General features: G+C 37.5%; 3 protein-coding genes across 7 annotated transcripts in view; all 3 read right to left on the bottom strand.

Annotated features, from left to right (window-relative positions):
* Nucleotides 1-2,516: 2,516 nt before the first annotated feature.
* Nucleotides 2,517-11,545, bottom strand: LOC137743666 (putative disease resistance protein RGA4). Its single transcript, XM_088679634.1, is given in 14 exon segments — nucleotides 2,517-2,908; nucleotides 3,037-3,111; nucleotides 3,344-3,427; nucleotides 3,569-3,642; nucleotides 3,778-3,877; nucleotides 3,980-4,055; nucleotides 4,168-4,373; nucleotides 4,841-4,917; nucleotides 5,074-5,618; nucleotides 5,735-5,882; nucleotides 6,022-9,057; nucleotides 9,060-9,216; nucleotides 10,243-11,198; nucleotides 11,282-11,545. Coding segments are annotated over 5 exon segments (4,332 nt in total). The 5' UTR covers nucleotides 11,457-11,545; the 3' UTR covers nucleotides 2,517-2,908; nucleotides 3,037-3,111; nucleotides 3,344-3,427; nucleotides 3,569-3,642; nucleotides 3,778-3,877; nucleotides 3,980-4,055; nucleotides 4,168-4,373; nucleotides 4,841-4,917; nucleotides 5,074-5,618; nucleotides 5,735-5,874.
* LOC148692685 (putative disease resistance protein RGA3) lies at nucleotides 5,535-23,890 on the bottom strand. Of its 5 annotated transcripts, none has more exons than XM_088679629.1 (12): nucleotides 23,718-23,890; nucleotides 23,425-23,622; nucleotides 22,382-23,337; nucleotides 16,960-20,092; nucleotides 16,626-16,823; nucleotides 16,455-16,524; nucleotides 15,609-15,961; nucleotides 15,449-15,518; nucleotides 14,627-15,005; nucleotides 14,464-14,506; nucleotides 13,815-13,905; nucleotides 13,168-13,713 (listed from the first exon to the last, which is right to left on the bottom strand). In XM_088679629.1, the coding sequence occupies exons 1-5, from the start codon at nucleotides 23,743-23,745 to the stop codon at nucleotides 16,798-16,800; spliced, it is 4,341 nt and encodes a 1,446-aa protein (XP_088535755.1). In that variant the 5' UTR covers nucleotides 23,746-23,890; the 3' UTR covers nucleotides 13,168-13,713; nucleotides 13,815-13,905; nucleotides 14,464-14,506; nucleotides 14,627-15,005; nucleotides 15,449-15,518; nucleotides 15,609-15,961; nucleotides 16,455-16,524; nucleotides 16,626-16,797. The 5 variants fall into 5 exon arrangements, with proteins under 5 accessions (XP_088535757.1, XP_088535755.1, XP_088535756.1 ...); XM_088679630.1 differs by having other exon boundaries at nucleotides 14,627-14,783; XM_088679633.1 differs by having other exon boundaries at nucleotides 23,425-23,611; nucleotides 23,718-23,857.
* The window catches only part of LOC137743669 (putative disease resistance protein RGA4), a 57,583-nt gene continuing 39,023 nt past the window's right edge, over nucleotides 5,757-24,316 (bottom strand). Inside the window, exon 4 of the mRNA XM_088679628.1 lies at nucleotides 5,757-5,882. Within this exon, the coding sequence (XP_088535754.1) occupies nucleotides 5,875-5,882 (8 nt within the window). The 3' untranslated portion in view covers nucleotides 5,757-5,874. The remainder of the gene's footprint in view (nucleotides 5,883-24,316) is intronic.

Here is a 24,316-nt window from a genome sequence, read left to right as displayed (position 1 = left end):
AGGCCAATATTTGGGTCGACTTTCACATCGGGCAGCGCATCTAGTTGGTTGACAAGTGCGGCAATCTGCAAGTCCTTCTCTTCCACAGTCCGTGTGAGCCTTGCGATTGCTTCATTCATCTGAGCTAGCTGCTCCTCGATTGAAGTTGCTCCAGTGGTCATGACTTGCATGGTTGTACTGCCGCTCGAATCAGCGTCGGAGAGTAGGGACTCTGAGTATTTCTTCGGGCTTTCCCCCCTTGATGCCCTTAGCGAGGCTAGGGTGATCACATGCTCGTAGCTCAGGTGCTCTTGTTCCTTTGACAGAGTCAATGCAGGGGCGGAAGCCGCAGCAAAAAGAGCTCTTGCCTTACTTCGGGTCATGATGCCTGAAATATCACCACTTGCGGCGATGATGTTCTTGTTCTTTGCTTTGATTGCAGGAACAGCTTGATCATTTCTTGATGCCATTTGCGTTTTTCGATGATTGGAGGATAGAGATGAGAGGTAGAGATGTCCCACTGGGCGTGCCAAATTTGTGAACACGAAAAATTCCTGAAACAAGAGACAAGAATACGTGTACAAAATATACTTTTTAATGATTTTGGGGTTACAATCTCTTTGTAATTTGATCCTCTGATTCTATCTTCGTAGGGCTTTTGAGCTTGATCTTGAAGACTGGGTGTATGGATTTCTTCAAGGGGGCCGTCGGGGCTTGATCTTGAGGGTTGATGGATGAGCGGATCTTCAAGGGCTTTTGGGCCTAATCTTGAAGACTGAGTGTATGGATTTCTTCAAGAGGGCCGTCGGGGCTTGATCTTGAGGGTTGATGGATGAGCGGATCTTCAAGGGCTTTTGGGCCTAATCTTGAAGACTGAGTGTATGGATTTCTTCAAGAGGGCCGTCGGGGCTTGATCTTGAGGGTTGATGGATGAGCGGATCTTCAAGGGCTTTTGGGCCTAATCTTGAAGACTGAGTGTATGGATTTCTTCAAGAGGGCCGTCGGGGCTTGATCTTGAGGGTTGATGGATGAGCGGATCTTCAAGGGCTTTTGGGCCTAATCTTGAAGACTGAGTGTATGGATTTCTTCAAGAGGCCGTCGGGGCTTGATCTTGAGGGTTGATGGATGAGCGGATCTTCAAGGGCTTTTAGGCCTAATCTTGAAGACTGAGTGTATGGATTTGTTGAGGTTGTTGATCCAAAGGGCCGTTGGGGCTTGATCTTAGGACGAACGGATGATGAACACTTTCTTCAAGGGGCCGTCGGGGCTTGATCTTGAGTCGGCGGAAGTTCTTCAAGGGCCGTTGGGGCTTGACCTTTGAAGGAGGATTTGACGAAGAACGAAGAGTGTTTTCTTGATCCTTCGGGATTTGCTTGAGAGCTTTAGAGTTTCGAGGCTTCAAGGTTTTGGTGTGATGTAAACTCCTTTCCTTCTTTCTTCTCTTCTTCCCCTTTTTTTCAAATGAATGCCTTGGCCTCCTATTTATAGAATTCCAAAACTTGATTTTTGGATTTAAATAATCAGATGAAATAAATCATTTCTGCCAGATATTGACACGTGTCCTATTTGATGACCTTTCCAATTTATTTCGATTTTTTCGTTGAGTCACACGCTACATGTAAAATTTATGTGACACGTGAGCGTTGAAATTTTAATTATTGGTTAACATTCATTTCACCGAAATTTCGATGTCTACACTAACATATAAAGAATAAAAAATTAAGTATTAGTTCAATTTTCAAATCCACTATACCTAAACAATAATGTACCATTTTAATTCATGACTTTCTCGATTCAAGTAAGTAAAGTGTTCACAATGGAGCATGCAATGTGTGAAGAGGCAGAGTGGGAAAGGAGAGAGTTGAATGCATGCAATAAAATGTACAAGCTCAGTCCCAGAAGGCCCATGACTGAGAGTGAAAGATTGCTTACTGATGAGTGAGCTGTGCCAAATGCCAGCTGTGGCCCCAAACATTTGACACAGAATATCCACCCTTACAAGGCAAGTACCCAACTAAAACATTTCAAAAATACAAAGAATAAGTTTGGAAATTTCTTCGCTACTACGTATCATTGAAAGAAATTAAAAATAGAAGATTTAAACAGCTGTAAAAAGTAAGTTAAAATACTTTTAGTATTGAATGATACGTAGCATTGAAGTCACACCCAAAAGTTTGAGCCAAAATAATATATATGTGAAGAGCAACTTTCATAGCATTATGTTCACTATCACCGTGATATCTCATGCGGATTGTACAACATTATACATAAACATACACATAATTTTATATCATTGATATAAAAAATCACGATAATAATGTACTCGACTGTCCTCCTATACATGTGGTAGGTTGACCTCATTGAAGATGTGCAAGGAACCACGAAATCTAAGAAGAATGATGTATTACAGACTGAAGTTTGTAATGACAATTTGGTCTAATTTCTTTGTAAACTCTCTACTTTGCAAGAGCTAACACATGGAGGTGTCCTTTTAGTTAAATAAAAATCAAGGCTCTTTGTTTGCACTTCACACCATCTTTCTAGTAATCAAGGACATGATCCATAAATTAGGTAGTGTAGGACCTTTTTGCCTTGTTTATGTTTGTAAGGAGGAGGAATAAACAACATTGAGTCATCATTTTCAAAAGAAAGAAAAAAGTTGCATATAATGCTTTGACTCTATATACAATCATGAATAACGAGAAAAACTTGTATACAATCGAAATACTACTTCAACAGCAATATCTACAGCAGGATTACTATCGAACGCAGACTGTCATTTGTCTATTATCTTAGCTGAAACCCTAATCACCATCAAGAGGTATTGTAGATGGAGGACCGGCACTGAATGAAATTTCGCTCCTCCGGGAGATCTCCAATGAAGTCAAAGACTAAATCTGCATTATGGAAGTCTTCTTCAGCTGTGTCCCTGAAACCGGAGTTTGAAGAGATGAAGTGAACATGTTTATCAAATTTGAAGTATAATCTGAGATATCAGGAAGGTGGCATATATGGAAGCACTCTTCTTTCGTTCATATAGGAAAGTAAGTTACCCACTTTTGGTTATGATACACTTCATTCCATCAACTGTCTGCTGCAAGGCCTATGCCGATGTCCTCGGCCACAACACAACTGCAGAAAAATGAAAGACGTCGTTTTTTTATCCTAGAAAGTTGGGGTAGAGAATGCACATGTGTTTGTAGAAGTAACTTGTCGCAGCTTGAATTTTCTGCTTAAAATAACAGAGGCTACTTCCTTCATATCCGCAATGCACAATTTATTATAAACACGATTAATTCTCAATGATAAAAATGTTAATCCTTTATAATGGCATAAGAAAGTGGCTCAAGGGAGACAGTATTACCTTCACAGCCCGAAGAATCTGTAAAATACTGTGGTGTTGAGACAATGGTAACAGGACGAGTGACCCAAAGTACCCAATATGGACCTACACCGACATCGTTATCATCATGGCATAATGACTAATAAGTACATGGTGAATATGAAATGGAGAAAACCTTAAAATGGGAAGGAAAAAAAAAATGTGTGCTTAGATTGTTCAATGTAAAATAAAAGGAGAAAAGAACACCTTATATACTGGAGCTGATTTTACAGACGTTCACATCAATGCAGGGCACAAAGGACGCTAGGAAGCCCAAGCTTCTAAAGATCCACACAACACAAAAAATCAAGTGAATTCAAATCTCTGTGCAAACACATAAGGATGCATTTCGATTTGGCGACGAGTATCAAACAAAGAATATTGATCCAGTTGTAATTGACAAGATAAAAGATTACCGATTTGTATCCAAATTAAGGTTTGATGATAAGGAAACATGATTGAAGTTGAAGAATGATATTGATGCATGCATGAGTTTTGATCGGATTCCAATTCTGCCTGTACAAAGATAACACACCAAAACAACTTAATAAAAATATAAACAACAAATTTCAACTTTGCAACTGATAGTAAAAAGCTTGGACCTGAAGATTCATTTACCTAATTTCTACAATAGTATGTGTACATTCTGTTCATCAAGTTCACAGAGACAAAAGCCAACTGAATCCAAATCCCTCTGCATACAATTTAAATATCTGTTCAAAAGATACAAGTGATAATAAAAATAACAAAGATTCAAAGAGAAAGCAATTACAGCAATTTTACATAATATATGAACATGGTTTTACCAGCTAACAAATCTTGGAATAACATTTGCTCCACTTTCCTCATTATCCAAGAATCAAATGACTAGGGGAAGTGCTACAATTTTCATCGGGATAAAAAGTCATTAATCCATGATTTTAATTTGGAACATACCAACAATAACTCTCGATACTTGCAATTCAACTAACTTTCTCACAGAATCCCAAAAAGTCTCAAGATCTTGAATGTTCTGCAAGGAAAGACACAAAAATCAACAATAATATTGCTCTAAATAATTTGGGTACTCAACAGTTCATCAAGTTACTCGAGCAATATCAACTAGAGACACAAAATCAATAGTATTCAAATCACTCTGCATACAATTCAGATATTACAAGTAGCCCTAAAACTATCAGTCCAAAATCTTCATAAGAGAGCAATTACAGCAGTTCTATTTATTATATCAACATCGTTATCCTGAAAACAAGTCTTGAGATAATATAGAGTTATAGACAAATTTCCTCATTGTGCAGGAATCAATGGAATAAGCAAACTGTAAGAGATTGAAGCAACAAATGTGGTAAATCTACCACTACCATTGTGATCAGGATAAAAAGTCATTAGCATGCAATGGATGAAAGGATGAAACAATATCTTAAACAACAAACACCACATTTCTGGAAAGAAAAAAAAAAACAATATCTTATGCATCAGTACCTGGACTCTGTTTGCACCTACTGCACTACATCATTCCAGTTGCGTAGTTTCAATCCGAGTATTGTCACAGACCTCAACTGATCATTTAAAAGAAAAGGGAGAAGGATAAACAAATTATGTTATACTAGTTTAAATTTGAGTGTAGTACTAGTGGAGACACAGAATAAAATAAGAAAAGTGATAAACATATAACGTCAGCTCTGTAATTTGATTTCAATAATCTAAAAACTTACTGTCGATATTTGGAATGTGAGAAATCTTAGGCCAATTTATGCCGCTGTCCTTGGTACATCTTTGCTCTAAAAGGGGATGACATCCGGAAATATGGAGAGATTATCAAAGATGTTGAATTTGTTGAGGCAGAGACTTGAGCTTAGGCCAACCACACAACTCTAACCTTGTAAGATGCATTGATGATCCGACTTGAAAATCAGGGAAGGGGAAGGAATTGAGCTTCTCCCAGAACCCACCGATTTCCAAATGATGGAGAGAATTGAGGCTGTCTAAACTTGGAAGAATCTCTAAATTAGAGATACCATGTACGAGTCTCAAGAGAGAGTGGGAATTGCAGGCTGCTCACCCAACTTTCTAATCTTTAACGCTTTTCAATACTCAGTTGTCGAAGGGAGGTCATGGTGCGCAAATCTGAAGTAGATTGTAGACTAATGCACTCCTCCTCGTCAACTCTGCTACTTTGGGCACAAAAGGATGCTAGCTTTGGGCAACTCCATATCCACAGTTGTCCAAATTCAAATAACTGTTTATACCATTAGAAAATCTGTTCATAAATCACAAGTAACCATAAAAATATCAGTCCAAAATCTTCATAAGGATAACAATAACAAACAGAAAGTAATTGCAGTAGTTCTAAATATTATATGAACATGGTTTTACATGATGATTACTCGTCTAACGCTGCTTGGGTGCTGGCAGTGTGTGATTAAACAAGATTCAATACCATGAAATTTGGTTTTCCCAATACACATTTGTTGTAGTATCGCAAGGCGTTGCATAGCTTCAATCCAACTCTTGTCTCAGAATACTGATCATTTAAAAGAAGAGGGAGAAGGATAAACAAATTATGTTATACTAGTTTAAATTTGAGTGTAGTACTATTGGAGACACGAAATAAAAGAAGAAACGTTAGCTCTATAATTTGATTTCAATAATTTAAAACTTACTTCTGATATCTGGAATGTGAGAAATCTTAGGCCAATCTGTGCCGCTGTCCCTCCTGCATCTTTCCTCTAGAAGGGGATGGCATCTAATAATATGGAGAGATTGTAATTTGGTGAGGCGTTGCATAGCTCGGACACTTGGTAAATTCTTCAGATTCTCGCATTTTTTAATAAACAGAAATGCAAGGGATGTAAGGCTACCCAACCATTCTGGCAAAGTCTCCACTCCCTCAATTTGTTCTATCCACAATTCTGTTAGAGAAGTGAGGTGTTGAATTTGTTGAGGCAGAGACTTGAGCTTAGGCCAACCATACAACGTTAACACTCTAAGATGCATTAATGATCCAACTTCAAAATCAGGGAAGGAATCGAGCTCCTCCCAAAACCCACCGATAATCAATGTCTCCAAGCCAGTGGGCCACTGTAGCCCCGTTGGCAGATATTTTAGGTTTCGCCAATTTACAATCCACAAATGATGGAGAGAATGGAGGTGGTCTAAACTTGGAAGAATGTGTAAATTAGGCATACCACGTATTGACAGATCCTCAAGAGAGAGTGGGAATTGTAGGCTGCTCACCCAACTTCCTAATCTTTCACAATTTCTAATCGACAAAGTACGGAGAGAATGGAGGTGGTCTAAACTTGGAAGAATGTGTAAATTAGGCATATCCTCTATTGACAGAGTCTTAAGAGAGAGTGGGAATTGTAGGCTGCTCACCCAACTTTCTAATCTTTCACATCCTCTAATCTCTAGTCGTCGAAGGGAGGTCATGGTGCGCAAGTCTGAAGTAGATTGTAGACTAATGCACTCCTCCTCGTCAATTCTGCTACTTTGGGCACAAAAGGACGCTATCTTTGGGCAACTCCATATCCACAGTTGTCCAAGACAATTGCAATCCTCCTCCTCAACTCTCCCACTTTTGACACCAAACCATGATAGCTTTGGGCATTCCCATATCTCCAATTCCTGAAGAGAGGGACACTGTTGTGGAAGAGCAGGTAAGCTTGCTAATTCACTGCAATCCCTGATTGTCAATTTCTGAAGAGAGGCGGTGAGGGACACGCTACCTTTCATTTCAATTGATGTCAGACTATTGCAATTCGTAATTTGCAATTCCATGAGAGAGGCCCATACACTCAATGGGCCTGATATTCCATTGCAATTCCGTATACTCACTTCCACGAGAGAGACCCATAAACTCAATGGGCCTGATAATCCATCGCATTCCTTTATACTCAATTCCTGAAGAGAGGTGCAGTTCTTTAACCCACTCGGTAGGTGTGACAATCGTCCACAATCTTCAATCTCTAATTTCTGTAAAGATGCCATGCCCTGTTCAATTTGAATCAACTCTAGACTAGGACATCCCTTGATAGTCAGTTCCTCAAGGAGAGGGAGAGTGTCTAGCCCATACGCCAAATGCCTCAGCTTTTTGCAACTCCAAATACACAATCTTTCAAGAGAACCGCAAGAACCGACTACATCTTGGGTAATACAAGTTAAATCATTGCAACCACTTATATCCAAGGATGAGAGATTATTATTCTTCTTCAAAATCCCAGGCGGCAAACAAGTAAGCTCCTTAATACCACTTATTTTGAGAGAAGTGAGAGTTGTTAATCCATTGCTTATTTCTTCTATTGGCGTTCTGCTATCACAGGAAGATATCTCCAACTTTTGGAGAAATGGAAAATGACTCGGAGCATTTCTCAATTTGGAACAATTTTTGACGGTCAACATCTCGAGACAAGGAAAAACCACAACTTTTTTTCTTGACGTTGTCGATGCTTGCATCCATTCATTTAGATTAGCACATTCAGAAACATATAATCCTTTTAGCGCTGGAAATAAAGTAATTATCTCCTCACTTGTCGTGGCTGCATTGTGGACAAGATCATAACCATAGAACTCAGCTCCAACACATTTCAAGTTAGCCATTCCTCTAATATTAAGCTCCGTAAGATTGGGTAGATGACCGAGCGGTGGGACTCCTTCACATTTGTCGCATCCAAGTAACTCAATCTTCTTCAACCCACTCATCATCATCATCCACGTTGGTAACTTATCGCCCATGAAGTTTATAATAGTTAAGCTCTCCAACCCAAGATGTGGTCGAAGGCCTTCTAGGACATCTTCCTCCTCGTTGTTGTCAGTTGTTGACCTATCTTTTGTCCAATGGAAGATTAAATGGCGTATTTTCGTCTTATCCTCTAACTTAGCTTTCTTTGCTTCTTCTCCATTCTTTACGTGCTCCAGATTACAAACAATTAATTGACCTTTCAATTGTTTCAAGCCAGCCAACTCTTCAATTCGACGACCAATCTCATTACCCACCGGAAAGTAACGTAATGTTCGAAGGCAAGTCAGCCGCCCTATCCCCTGTGGGAATTTGATAACCTCATCAAAATAAATATGTCTCAGGTTGATCAAGTTTTGCAGTTCTTTCGGAAACTCTTCAAGGGCACAATTCACTGCTCTTAATGTCTGAAGGTTATAGAGCTTGCCTACAGATTTGGGGAGTGCTTTGAATCTTGTTTTAGAAATGTCAAGATACCTTAAGTGTTTCAGCCTACCAACTGAAATTGGAAGTTCTTCAATATTAGCATTCCATAAATTCAAGACGCGTAAAGCTTTGAACCGTGGAAGAATGTTAGCAGGAACTTCACCGTTGTCGGCAAACAGTGACCGCAATTTCCAAGGACTTCTTGCTAGAATATCTTCCAGTGTAGAAGTAGAAACCCGAGCAACATGTCGAATCTCAAGTGTATTATCTCTGCCACATAAGTCTCCCATCAAGCTTTCAGATTTGGACACAAGTTCTGCCAGATCGTGTACACGATCGTGCATCTTGCATGTGCTAATAATGCCTTGATAATCCATTCTAGCATCTTGAAATAAGGAGCTCTGCAATAGAATATCAAAATATTCATTGCCTATTTCCTCCATATCTTTACTTTCGCCAGACGAAGGGTGGAGTAATCCTTGAGCCATCCAAAGTTGAATCAAGTTATCTCTTTGAATTTCAAAGTCTTTCTCAAACATTGCTTCAATGATGGTGATTCTAAATTGTCAAAACTCAACTTCAAGACGGGCATAATTCCATCTTCTCCTTTCGGTAAGTTGTTCCATATTCTACTGTTTTTAAACAACGACCATTCTTCAATGCTTTTTTTAGTGTGCAAAATGCCTCCCAAAATCTGTTGATTGGATTAGAGAGTTTCTATCACATAATGATCTATAGTTATCGTAGTTAACTAAAGTTGATGAAAAAAAGAAAAAGAGGGAATAGTTCTATTTAAATTCAAAGGTCTCCAAGACAATGCAGAAATAACTTTAGTCATAACTAAATATTTCATCTAATAATAATGTTGTTGGCTTAATTAAAAAAAAAAAAAAAAAAAAAAAGAAGAGAAAAAGACAGGACAAAAAAAAATTAAAAGAAAGAAAGGAAACAGTTTCTAGCTAGTTTCAAACTTTCCAAGTTGTCCTAAAACAATTTAAAAAATACATGACCTATGGTCATCTTCAACGCACATGAAAAAGTTGAAGTCAAATACATGACCTATGGTTATCTTCAATGCACATATAGAATTAAAGGAACTCCGAACGAATGAATTTTTATAGAGATGATCTTTATATGATTATTACGAAACTGTTTTTAATGATTACCATTCTTCAATACTTTTTATTTGTGCAAGAAGTCTCCCAAAATCTGTTGATTGGATTAGGGTGTTTCATAGGTATCCTAAAACAATGTAGAAAACAGGGACTTGTATAAAATAAGAAGTTTTTGCTTACTTAATTTTGAATCCCCTTGCCTAAAAACCAAAATCTAAGCCATGTGCAAAATGATATTAGCTTCCATTAATTATGGCTTTTGACGAAATTGCCAAAATACCCACTAGTTAAAACACGTTTTATTCTTGATTTGTTGGGGGTAATGCATTAATTTTTTTTCACTTTCTGCCTAGTTCAAATCAATAAGTTGCTAATTTTGGTTTTCAATAAGAAACTTTTAGAGATACCACATTTTTGTATATCATCTAATGAGTAAGTAATGTGTGCATGGAAGTTTTTACTCTCTTTCGAAAACCAATCTATGCAAATTGTACTCTCAAAATTTGAACTCAATTCAATCATCTTGCAAATAATATAAATGAAAATATTTGTAAAGAATATGTGCAAATATCATGTTATATATGATACGTAATAATAGGACTCACCTTTGCAACCAACGGAACACCACCACAATTTCGAGCAATCTCCCTTCCTATTTTCTGGAACTCAGGAGCTATATGAGCACTGCTATTGGGGAAAGCTCTATCTTTCATGATGGACCAACACTCATCCACTGATAGTTTTCCCAGCTCATGTCTTGGAAGTAGCTTTTCTGCGATTGATGCGACGTTGCCACTGCGAGTAGTGACAATAATTTTGGATCCCCCAGAAGAATTGAGCTTTGACAAACAGTCCACCAAATGCTCCCATTTTCCTTTATCTTCGTTCCAAACGTCATCAAGTACGAGTAAGTATCTTTTATCTTTCAACTCTACTTGCAGGTTTGTAAGAATTGCATTCTGGTTATCTTTTGAAGGGGCTTTTGCCGAGTTAAGAGATTCTAAGATCTGAAGTAGGATGATATTGACGTCAAAAGTGTCAGATACACAAATCCAAATTTTTTTTTCAAAAAACTTGTGTATCGAATCCTCATTGTAAACTGACTTGGCCAACGTTGTCTTTCCGAGGCCTCCCATACCCACAATCGCCATGACCGCAAGATTTTCTTGATTGTATTTGGAGTCGGTCAAGGTTGTGACTATTTTTGACACATCAGCTTTCCTTCCAACGGGTATTTCATCTTTGCCAAAGAATGCGTTGGTTTGTCTGTCCCATCTAATCCCCCGAGAGGTTGCATCTTTATTCTTGGAAACTAGTCCAAGAAGAGATGCTTCGCTCTTGAGATCCACCAAGGATGCATTGATCTTCTGAAATTTAGGCGCCATTTGAAGACGAAATGCAAGTGGATTGGAGAGTGAAAAGAAGTTCAGAACCTTTTTCTTCATATGGTTTTGGATTTCGACTTTACGCCGATAACCTTCGTACTCGAGTTCATCCAAGACATCCTCAGCATCATGAGCCACGTCTTTGAGTTTCTCCACCCATGCCTCCATTGGCGGATCTGTTAGAGAATGAATACAAGTTAAATACCTTGTCAATGTAGCATGTGTGTGCGGGCTTAGAGAATGAATACAAGTTAAATACCTTGTGGTTTGTCGGTAACATTATTCAACAAAAGTTCAATTTTAGTGAATGACTCTTTAAGCTTTTCGAGTTCAGCTTTGAAACCCCATGCAAATTTGAATTCTTTCTGAGCAAGTGAAAGCACCTTCTTCAGTATTCCCTCCGCAGCAAAAGTAAGCACAACTTCAGCTGCCATTCCTTCAATTCCCTGCAACTCAGCTAATCACAGTGTTTAATTTCTCTCTCGGGTACAAATTACAGTACAAGGGCAATGGAGGATAATATGGTAGACAACAAATGTCGGTCGGTTTAACTTTTTATAACGTGAAAAAGGCGGTGCATCCAAGAATTGGAGGATGTATTCGATCCTTTGCTTAGACAAGTTTAGTTGTGGTGCATCCAAGAATTGGAGGATGTATTCGATCCTTTGCTTAGACTAGTTTAGTTCCTTCCTTCCGTGGTGCTTCCAAGTATCTTACATTTTGAATTTAATTCGTCCTTGTTGATCCTTTGCTTTAGACACGTCTAGTTTCTTCCTTCCTTAGTTCTTTCAAGTATCTTACGTTTTGAATTGAATTCGTCCTTGTTGGTGCCTTGAGTGTACCTCCTCCTCCTTTTCCTTGGGTGTACCTCCTTGTCTAGATTCTTATCGTGTTTCTGAATTTTCTCTCTAGTCTCTAGTAGGGCAATACTTTTGCCTTCTAACTTATGAGAACTTTCTCATTCACCTGTTCTTTCCTTCCTCAATGCTTCCGAGAATCTTACCCTTTGCTAAATTGCTTCTAAGTTCTAACTCCGTTTCTTGATGTCTTCACTATACGTACTGACCCTTATGTCTCATCGATGTCGACGTAACGTTTTAGCTCTTTTTCACCAATAATCATAAACAAGAATTGGTAGAATTGAATCTTTCTCTTGTCATAAGTAGGGTACAGATAAACCACATTATGTTGTAATATTGACATTTATCATGTTTTTGTTGAAATTGATGACTGTAATTTTTTAATTTTGGATTGTGAACTCTAAAACTCAAAACCCAGAACGCAAATTATGTTTTTGATTGTTTTTTATCATGGGTTCTGTAGAACTTGACCTTATTATGCTTCAAGTTGGTGTGGTTTGATTCATGGTATTGTAGATAATGTGTTTCGAATTCAAGTAGTTTGATATCTACTAGTGATCATGAATTCAAACTGGAATGCTTCCATGGCTTCGGTCATTGAATTCGGGTAGTTTATGTTGATGAAATGTTTAGAATTGAACCTTATGTTACAACTTTGTAACTTGTCAGGGGATTCACCAAGTTCAGCAGAGCTGACTATGTGAGGTTGAAGTCTGAGGGACGAATTGTGCCTGATGGTGTCAATGCCAAGGTTAGTTCATTTCTTCCGATTTAGCATGTTTTATTGCTGGAATTGAGTTTGGTTTTCTCCTATTTCTTTGTACGAATTAGTGATCCATTTGTTGTTTTTGCAGCTCTTGGGATGCCATGGATCTTTGGCGTTGCGTCGTCCTGGTGAAGCATTCATTGATGCTGCTGTGAACTGATTTCATGTAATCGAACTTCCGCTAGGAATTGTATTCATGTAATCCAAACTCCGTTTTTGTTATGATTTCCGTTTACTAGATTTTGTGTTTAAGATGTTATAATTTTGGGCAAACTTATATTGGAGTTGTATTTCATATTTTGCGTAATGTCTTTCGGTTATATTCAATGTCACAAGAACTCTGTTCTTTAAACTATTTGTCTTGAGAGATCTATATTGCATCCTTGCCTCTCTTTGATTTTGTTACGTTGATATAATCTCCATCTCTGTTAAATTCTTCACTATTTACAGAAGATGTTAGCTTTATTGCACCAATCGACTGCTCGCATCTTGCAACTATCCTCACTCTCCAATGTCAGATGACATAAATGGACGGTTTATCATTAATATGATACAAAAATTGAACAATCTGGATTATAAAATTTCTATCGTGATTATACGTTGGGAGAATCCATGCAAGTGTTTTGATCGGAATCACAATGCTCCCCTTACAAATATAATACCAAAACAACTTAAGAAAAATATAGACAACAAATTTCAATCCTTCTCACATATTGAAGAAACAATCCAGTTGAAAAGAATTTGGTGAGAAACAAAAAAATTGAAAATGGTTCCAACACTTTCAGATTCACAATGCCACTAATCGAGAAACTCCACAGGTCCTCTGGTTCGTCTGAAATTGTAACTCTCGATTGTCAATCGAAGCTAACGAAGAAAATGCCAGTTGAGAAGAGTTGCTGAATTAAAATCACAAAGAGAAACAAGTCTGGGCCTGTGGAACGAAGGATAATCCGCTGAAGGATGAACAATTAAGTCCAAATTCGTTGGCATCGTATATTTCTCAGCATCCCCACGAGACATTTGAGAAATTACATGATCCAACTTAGTGCCAACAGCAAGTAGAAGCTGCAGGAAAAAAAAAAATTACTATGAGTATCAACTTTCAAACTAATTCTGTACAGTAAAACAGAGAGCCTGATATGACCGCAGCAGAAAAGCTCGCGTACTGTGTAAGTTGCAATTTTGGCAGCATGAATCCCTCTCCTCTAGCATTTTCGTTTCCTATCCGGTAGAAATTTACATCCTCAACAGCATACCCTGCCACCATTGAGGCATGGTGAGTTCCATGAACAAAAAAAGCCCTTGAAGACTGGCATGAGTCATATCAAAGTTCAATGAGCTTGCTGCAAAATGAACATTTCATATGGCTACTCTCATAATAATATCACTCTTGATAATTTCAGCAATAAAATTGGTACTCAACAGTCATCAAGTTACTCAAGCGATATCAATTACAGACACAAAATCAACAGAATTCAAATCATTGTGCATATGATTCATAAATTACAAGTAGCCCCAAAATTCTCAGTCTAAAATCTTCATAAGAAAGCAATTACAGCAGTTCTATAATTATATTAACATCGTTAACCTAAAAACAAGTCTCGAGATATTATAAACAATTTTCCTCATTGTGCAGGCACCAATGGAATAAGTAAACTGCAGGAGATGGAAGCAACAAATGTGATAAATCTACCACTACCATTGTGATCAGGATAAAAAATCATTAGCTTGCAATGGATGAAAGTATGAACTAATATCTCCAAGTAAAACAACAAACACCACATTGCTGGGAAAACATATCTTGTGCATCCGTACCTAGACTCTGCTTGCACCTACTGCACATTCGAGTAAGAGCGTCCTGAAAAAACACCATAGTATGCCAACAGAATTATATATGCCATTGGAAAGCACAGCATATGTATATTAAGTTAACTTAATTACTAGAAGAGAAAAGGGGGTGGGAGTCTGAAAAACTTACGTTGCTTAGTTCAGTGCGCAGTAAATTGGCGAGGTGTCGCATGGCTTTGACCCAACCACTCTGGTAAAGCCTTCACTCCCTCAAATAGTCAATACATAAAGCAGTTAAAGAAGTGAAGTGTTGAATTTGATGAGGCAGAGACTTGAGCAATGGCCACCTGTTCAAATGTAACGATTCAAGTTCCAGTGATCCAACTTGAACATCAGGATAGAAATTGAGCTCCTCCCAGAACCTGCCAATGGCCTTTTTTTTTTTCTTTTTTTTTTTTCAATTTCTTGCATTATTGCAGACCTTCTAGCAGATTTAAACTTTTCAACTGATAGTACAATGCTTGGAAATATCATATAGCATAGCAACTGAAGATTCTTTTACCTAATTTCTGCAAAAATGCAGGTATTCAAATCATTGTTCATAAATCACAAGTAACCATAAATTATATCAGCCCAAAATCTACATAAGGATAACAACAAACAAAAAGCAATTGCAGTAATTCTATATATTATATGAACATGGTTTTACATGACTACAAATCTTGGCATTACTCATCTAACACTACTTGGGCGCTGGCACTGTGTGATTAAACAAGATTCAATACTATGATGGATATTCAAGCTTGCGGTTCAGCACTCATACAGATGAACTAAATAACGTAAACATATACCTAACTTATGTTGCCGAAACTAAGAAAGATAACATGTAAAAGAGAATGCCCACATGGTACCACTAGAAGAGGCTTGCTAGCTTGATAAGGACTGTAACTTAAAGGTATATCATTGAGAAAGGAAGGTAGATCGAGAAAATTAATATTTTGTGCATCAGTACCTGGACTCAGTTTGCACCAATGAAGCATCCTGAAAAACACCACAGCATGCCAAAAGAAATATAGATGCCACTGGGAAACACATAATATATATAGTAAGTCAGAAGTCAACACTACTAAGCATTTAGAAGAGAAGAGGAGGTACAGATTTGAAAAGCTTACATGGATTAATTTCAATGCAGAAGTTGGAGCCCTGTGGAGTCGTTTGTACATACAACTGGAATAGAAATAATCTTGGAGAACTGTGGCCTTGCACACCATGAAATTTGGTAAGGTACTGCCTACCATCGATTCAACTGCTGTATGACTTAAAAAGGAGAAGTGAGGTGTTGAATTTGTTGAGGCAGAGACTTGAGCTCCTCCCAGAACCCACCGATTTCCAAATAACAGAGAGAATGGAGGCTGTCTAAACTTGGAAGACTCTCTAAATTCGGGATGTCTCTTATTGTCAGCGTCTCAAGAGAGAGTGGGAATTGCAGGCTTGAAAATTATTGAGTAATTGAAGATTCTTTTACCTAATTTTTGCAATAATGGGGTATTTGACATTTCATCAAGTTAGTCAAGGGATATGAAATAGAGATAAATAAATCAACCAAATTCAAATCACTGTTTATATGATTTGAAAATCTGTTCATAAGTCACAAGTAACCATAAAAATATCAGTCCAAAATCTTCATTAAGGATAACAATAACAAACAGAAGGTAATTGCAGTAGTTCTAAATATTATATGAACATGGTTTTACATGATGACAATTATTGGCATTACTCATCTAACACTAGTTGGGTGCTGGCAGTGTGTGATTAAACAAGATTCAATACCGTGAGGGGTGATCAAGCTAGTGGTTCAGTACTCACACAGGTGAACTAAAGAAAGTTAAAATATTGATTGATGTTGCCGGAATTAAGAAAGATAACATGTAAAGGAGAATGCCCAAGGCCTATAAAAAGAGGTATATTATTGAGAAATGAAGGTAGAGCGAGAGAATTAATATCGTGTGCATCAGTACCTGGAGTCAGTTTACAGCTATCGAGCATCATGAAAAACGCCACAGCATACCAAAAGAAATATAGATGGCACTGGGAAACACACAACATATAGTAAGTCAGAAGTCAACAGTAGAAGGTGTTGATGAATCAGAAGTAGAAGAGAAGAGGAGGTGTGGGTTTGAAAATCTTACATGACTTAATTTCAATGCGAAAGTTTGAGCCATTTGGAGTCGTTTGTACATAAAACTGGAATACAAGTAATCGCGGAGAAGTGTGGCCTTGCACACCATGAAATTTGGTTTTCCCAATACACATTTCTTGTAGTATCGCAAGGCGTTGCATAGCTTCAATCCAACTCTTGTCTCAGAAGAAGTTTCTTTCGCCCCAAACTGATTTAAAAGAAGAGGGAGAAGGATAAACAAATTATGTTATACTAGTTTAAATTTGAGTGTAGTACTAGTGGAGACACGAAATAAAAGAAGAAACGTTAGCTCTTTAATTTGATTTCAATAATTTAAAACTTACTTGTGATATCTAGAATGTGAGAAATCTTAGGCCAATCTGTGCCGCTGTCCCTCCTGCATCTTTCCTCTAGAAGGGTATGGCATCCATAAATCTCTAGAGATTGTAATTTGGTGAGGCGTTGCATAGCTTGGACACTTGGTAAATTCATCAGATTCTTGCAATCTTCAATGTAAAGTTGTGTAAGGGATGTAAGGCTACCCAACCATTCTGGCAAAGTCTCCACTCCCTCAATTTGTTCTATCCACAATTCTGTTAGAGAAGTGAGGTGTTGAATTTGTTGAGGCAGAGACTTGAGCTTAGGCCAACCATACAAGTATAAGCTTGTAAGATGCATTAATGATCCAACTTCAAAATCAGGGAAGGAATCGAGCTCCTCCCAGAACTCACCGATAATCAATGTCTCCAAGCCAGTGGGCCACTGTAGCCCCGTTGGCAGATATTTTAGGTTTTGCCAATTTACAATCGACAAAGTACGGAGAGAATGGAGGTGGTCTAAACTTGGAAGAATGTGTAAATTAGGCATATCATGTATTGACAGATTCTCAAGAGAGAGTGGGAATTGTAGGCTGCTCACCCAACTTTCTAATCTTTCACAATTTGAAATCCACAAATTACGGAGAGAATGGAGGTGGTCTAAACTTGGAAGAATGTGTAAATTAGGCATACCACGTATTGACAGATCCTCAAGAGAGAGTGGGAATTGTAGGCTGCTCACCCAACTTTCTAATCTTTCACAATCTGCAATCCACAGAAGTCGAAGGGTGCGCAAGTCTGAAGTAGATTGTAGACTAATGCACTCCTCCTCCTTCTCAGCTCTGCTACTTTTGACACCAACCCATGATAGCTTTGGGCATCTACTTATATTCAATTCCTGAAGGGAGGGACATTGTTGTGGAAGAGCAGCTATGCTTGATAATTCACGGCAATCAAAGATTCTCAATTTCTGAAGAGAGTCGGTGAGGGACCCGCTGCCTTTAATTTCAATTGATGTCAGATTACTGCATAACTGTATATACAATTCCACGAGACAGGCCCCTGCGCTCAATAGAACTGATATTCCATTGCAATTCCCTATACTCACTTCCACGAGAGAGGCCCATAAACTCAATGGGCCTGATAATCCATCGCATGTCCATATACTCAATTTCTGGAGAGAGGTGCAGTACTTTAACCCACTCGGTATGCGTGACAATCGTCCACATTCTTTAATCTTTAATTCCCGTAGAGATGCCATGTCGTGTTCAATTGGAATCAACTCTAGACTAGGACATATGTCAATAGTCAATTCCTCAAGGAGAGGGAGGGTGTCTAGCCCATACGCCAAATGCCTCAGGTTTTTACAATTCGAAATAACTAATCCTTTAAGAGAACCGCAAGAACCAACTACATCTGGGGTAATACAAGTTAAATCATCGCAATTCTTTATAACCAAAGAATGGAGATTATTATTCTTCTTCAAAATCCCTGGCGGCAAACAAGTAAGCTCCTTAATACCACTTATTTCGAGAGAAGTGAGAGTTGTTAATCCATTGCTCATTTCTTCTATTGGCGTTCTGCTATCACAAGAAGACATCTCCAACTTTTGGAGAAATGGAAAATGACTCGGAGCATTTCTCAATTTGCAACAATTTCTGACGGTCAACTTCTCAAGACAAGGAAAAACCACAACTTTTTTTCTTGACATTGTTGGTGCTTGCTTCCATTCATTTAGATCACCACACTCATAAATATATAATACTTTTAGCGCTGGAAATAAAGTAATTATCTCCTCACTTGTCGTGGCTACATTGTGGACAAGATCATAACCATAGAACTCAGCTCCAACACATTTCAAGTTAGCCATTCCTCTAATAATAAGCTCCGCAAGATTGGGTAGATGACCGAGCGGTGGGACTCCTTCACATTTGTCGCATCCAAGTAACTCAATCCTCTTCAATTTGGTGGGCATTAATGACCCACTCATCATCCACGTTGGAAACTTATCGCCCATGAAGTTTGCAATAGTTAAGCTCTCCAACTCAAGATGTGGTCGGAGGCCTTCTAGGACATCTTCCTCCACGTTGTTGTCAGTTGTTGAGCTATCTTCAGTCCAATTGAAGCTCAAATGGCGTACTTTCGTCTTATCCTCTAACTTAGCTTTTTTTGCTTCTTCTCCATTCTTTACATGCTCCAAATTACAAACAATTAAGTTACCCTTCAATTGTTTCAAGCAAGCCAACTCTTCAATTCGATGACCAATCTCATTACCCACAGAAAAGTAAGGTAATGTCTGAAGGCAAGTCAGCCGCCCTATCCCCTGTGGAAATTTCGTCCTCATGTCAAAGTAAATATGCCTCAGGTTGATCAAGTTTTGCAGTTCTTTTGGAAACTCTTTAAGGGCACAATTCACTGCTCTTAATGTCTGAAGGTTATAGAGCTTGCCTATAGATTTGGGGAGTGCTTTGAATCTTGTTTTAGAAATGTCAAGATACCTTAAGTGTTTCAGCCTACCAACTGAAACTGGAAGTTCTTCAATATTAGCATTCCATAAATTCAAGACGCGTAAAGCTTTGAACCGTGGAAGAATGTTAGCAGGAACTTCACTATTGTCGGAAAACAGTGACCGCAATTTCCCAACACTTCTTGCTGAAATATTTTCCAATGTAGAAGTAGAAACCCGAGCAACATGTCGAATCTCAAGTGTATTATCTCTGCCACATGAGTCTCCCATCAAGCTTTCAGATTTGGACACAAGTTCTGCCAAATCGTGCACAAGATCATGCATCTTGCATTCGGTAACAATGCCATTGTCACCCATCGTAGCATCTTGAAACAAGGAGCTTTGCAATAGAATATCAAAATACTCATTGCCTGTGTCCTCCATATCTTTACTTCCGTCATGCGAAGCTCGGAGTAGTCCTTGAGCCATCCAAAGTTGAATCAAGTTGTCTCTTTGAATTTCAAAGTCTTTCTCGAACATTGAGCAATATGCAAAACATTGTTTCAATGATGGTGATTCTAAATTGTCAAAACTCAACCTCAGGATTGGCATAATTCTATCTTCTTCTTTTAATAGGTTGTTCCATATTTTATTGTTTTTAAACGATGACCATTCTTCAATACTTCTTTTAGTGTGCAAAATGCCTCCCAAAACCTGTTAATTGGATTAGAGAGTTTCTATCACATAATTATCTATGGCGTATAGTAGTTTAACTGAAGTTGATGGAAAAGAAAAAGAAAAACAGGGAATAGTTTGATTTAATTTCAAGAAAAACTGGGAGTAGTTTAGATCTAAAATTGATTTTAAACTTTAAACTATTAGATTGGAGATGCCCTAACAAAATACCAATTTAAGTCATAACAAAATAATTCATCCAATAACAATGCAAATGCTTTAAACCGCTTCAACTAATTTAACTGATTTTTACTAGACTTGTTCCTTTTTCTAAAGCTTTTATCCCTCTTGGAAGACCAATGTAAATTGAATCTTCAAATTCGAACACAATTCATCATTTTGCAAATAATATAACCAAAATTCAAGGGGCTTAGACCTGTTTGTTTACTACCAAACAAATGAATTTGAACGACAACCATGAAAATGAACGGTTCCATATTATACTGTTTTTCAAACGACAATCATTCTTCAATACTTTTTTTGGTGTGCAAAATGCCTCCCAAAACATGCTAATTGGATTAGTGAGTTTCAAAGGTGTCCTAAAACAATGTAGAAAATCGGGACTTGTATAAAATTTGGAAGTTTTGGCTTCCTTCATTATGAATCCCCTTGCCTAAAAGGACAAAATCTAAGCCATGTGCAAAATCATATATTAGCTTCCATTATTTTTGGTGTTTGACGTATTTCCCAAAGCACCCGTTAAGTAGTTAAAACTTAAAAACACGTTTTATTCTTGATTTGTTGGGATAATGAATTAATTTTATAGGATATTTGACCAATGGTCAATAAAATTTTTACTAATTAGCCATATATCAATGGATAATTTTATTTTTGGACATAATTAATGAAATATTTTCAATAATTATGCATAGGTCAATAGAGCATGCTACATAAGTTTAAACTAGTTATAAAATAACTATTATACCCTTCTCTCTTCACTTTATTCCATTCCTTATCTCTTTCACTCTCCTAATTTACTTCATTTTCTCCCAATTTTCTATCATGTCTCTATCTCCCCTTCTTTCTCTTCACTGTCTCATGTTTATCTCTCTCATCCATGCCTCTCCATCTTTCTCTCTTTTCCATCAAACCTCAATAAATAGTTCGATTAATCCCAGTGCTCTGAAACTTCCCCATTACCAAACACAATCACAATGGCGAGAGAAAAAAATGAAATTCCAAAAAAAGTGCAACAATCGGCAAAAAAAAAGAAAGTGATGTAATAGATATCCAGCAAATCTTCAAAGGCTTTGGACATGGAGATTGTCTTAAGGGTAGTGTCCATCAAAATCCTCTTGAACTAAAGGTGTGTTTGCAAAGAGTTTTGCAGTTTGCAATTCAAAATCAAGAAACAGACACATCGTGTGTTTAAATTTAAATATAAAAGGTTGCACAAGTGCGAAGCATAGGAAATGAAAAAAAAACAACCAGAAAAGACACTGCAACATAGTGTCTAAATCACAACGTAAAAATAAAAGAAGAAAAGAAAAAAAAAAGAATCAGGAAACAAACACTGCATTACAGTGTTTGAATAAAAATGTAAAAAACAGAACCAGGAAACGAACATTGCATTGTAGTGTTCGAGTCTAAATGTAAAAATAATATAAAAAACAGAGCAGGAAACAAACGTAGTGTCTAATTAGGAGTTGCATGAGATATGAAAAATAAGAGGCGTGTGAGTGATAAAAAAAATCAAAAACAAAACAAAACCAGAAAACTAACACTGTAACGCAGTGCCTGAATCCAATAAAACCAGAATAAAAAAATAGACACTTCGTTGCAGTGTCTAAATCCGTATTGACTTAATCCAAAATATGAAAATATGAGAAATGATTGTCATTTAAAGTGGATGTCAGCTGTAATAGCACATTTTGTAATTTTTGTTTATCTTAAATGTATTTAAGTATCACAATACATGATTGATGTATTTATAATTAACATAAATATGATTGATATATTGTTAATATTGTAACTTTTTATTGATTTTATACCAAATCACCCAAATTTTATCTAGTTTCTGCCTCGTTCAGATCAATAAGTTGCTATTGTTGGTTTTGGGAAAAAAAAAAAAAAAAGGTTAGAGACACCACATTTTGTATACTATATAACATATAAGTGATGTGTATGTGCTATGTCAATTAATAATTTTAGTGAAATTTCCACACCATCTAAAAGATCATTCTACTTTAAAAATTCAAATTCAATTCAACCATTTTTCAAATAATATAAAATAAGTGCAAATCTCATGTTATATATAATAGTACGCACCTTTGCCACCAATGGAACACCTCGGCAATTTTCAGCAATCTCCCTTCCAATTGTATCAAACTTAGGATCACTGTTATTGGTGAAAGCTCTATTTTTCATGATGGACCAACATTCATCCACAGAAAGTTCTCCCAATTCATGTTGCGGAAGTAGCTTTTCTGAGATTGATGCGACTTTATCTTTGAGATCTTTGCGAGTGGTGACAATAATTTTGGATCCTTTAGCAGAACTAAGCTTTGACAAACATTCCATGAAATTCTCCCATAGTTTGGAATCTTCGCTCCAAACGTCATCAAGTACGAGTAAGTATTTTTTATCTTTCAACTCTTTGTCAAGGGACAAAAGTAGAGTATGCTGGTTATCTTGAGAAGGGGCTTTTTTCAGTTTAAGCTGTTCTAACATTTGATGTAGGATGAAATTGACGTCAAAAGCGTCGGATACACAAATCCAAATTTTTTTTTCAAAAAACTTGTGTATCGAATCCTCATTGTAAACTGACTTGGCCAATGTTGTTTTTCCGAGGCCTCCCATACCCACAATCGCCATGACCGCAAGATTTTCTTGATTGTATTTGGAGTCGGTCAAGGTTGTGACTATTTTTGACACATCAGCTTTCCTTCCAACGGGTATTTCATCTTTGCCAAAGAATGCGTTGGTTTGTCTATCCCATCTAATCACCTGAGAGGTTGCAACTGTATTCCTGGAAACTAGTCCAAGAGGAGATGCTTTCCTCTCGAGATCCACCAAGGATGCATTGATCTTCTGAATTTTATGCGCCATTTGAAGACGAAATGCAAGTGGATTGGAGAGTGAAAAGAAGTTCAGAACCTTTCTCTTCATATGGTTTTGGATTTCGACTTTACGCCGATCAACTTCGTACTTGAATTCATCCAAGACTTCCTCAGCATCTTCAGCTACGCCTTTGAGTTTCTTCACCCATTCCTCTATTGCCGGAGCTGTTAGAGAATGAAAACAAGTTAAAATACCTTGTCATTGTAGCATGTGTGCGAGAGATTATAAGAGAATTCAAAAATATATACTACCTTGTGGTTTGTGGGCAACATCATTCAATAAAAGTTCAATGGTAGTGAATGACTCTCTAAGCTTTCGAAGTTCAGCTTTGAAACCCCATGCAAATTTGAATTCTTTCTGAGCAAGTGAAAGCACCTTCTTCAGTATTCCCTCCGCAGCAAAAGTAAGCACAACTTCGGCTGCCATTCCTTTAATTCCCTGCAACTCAGCTAATCACAGTGTTTAATTTCTCTCTCGGATACAAATTACAGTACAAGGGCAATGGAGGATGATATGGTAGACAACAAATGTCGGTCGGTTTAACCTTTTATAACTTGAAAATGGTGGTGCATCCAAGAATTGGAGGATGTATTCGATCCTTTGCTTAGACTAGTTTAGTTCCTTCCTTCCGTGGTGCTTCCAAGTATCTTACATTTTGAATTTAATTCATCCTTGTTGATCCTTTGCTTTAGACACGTCTAGTTTCTTCCTTCCATAGTTCTTTCAAGTATCTTACGTTTTGAATTGAATTCGTCCTTGTTGGTGCCTTGAGTGTACCTCCTCCTCCTTTGCCTTGGGTGTACCTCCTTGTCTAGATTCTTATCGTGTTTCTGAATTTTCTCTCTTGTAGGGCAATACTTTTGCCTTCTAACTTATGAGAACTTTCTCATTCACTTGTTCTTTCCTTCCTCATTGCTTCCGAGAATCTTCCACTTTGCTAAATTCCTTTCAAGTTCTAACTCTGTTTCTTGATGTCTTCACTGTACGTACTAACCCTTATGTCTCATCGATGTCGACGTAATGCTTTAGCTCTTTTTCACCAATAATCATAAACAAGAAATCATGCGTGCATTAGAGAATAACACCCCATATACACAGTTAATATCAATCAACAATTTTAAACCCCGATAAAAGATATGAGTA

This window comes from Pyrus communis, chromosome 11 (genome assembly GCF_041283825.1).
Source record: "Pyrus communis isolate YQ-2024b chromosome 11, ASM4128382v1, whole genome shotgun sequence".
Taxonomy (NCBI): domain Eukaryota; kingdom Viridiplantae; phylum Streptophyta; class Magnoliopsida; order Rosales; family Rosaceae; genus Pyrus; species Pyrus communis.
The sequence above is the reverse complement of the archived record's forward strand: the minus strand, read 5'-3'. Positions and strand labels throughout refer to the sequence as shown.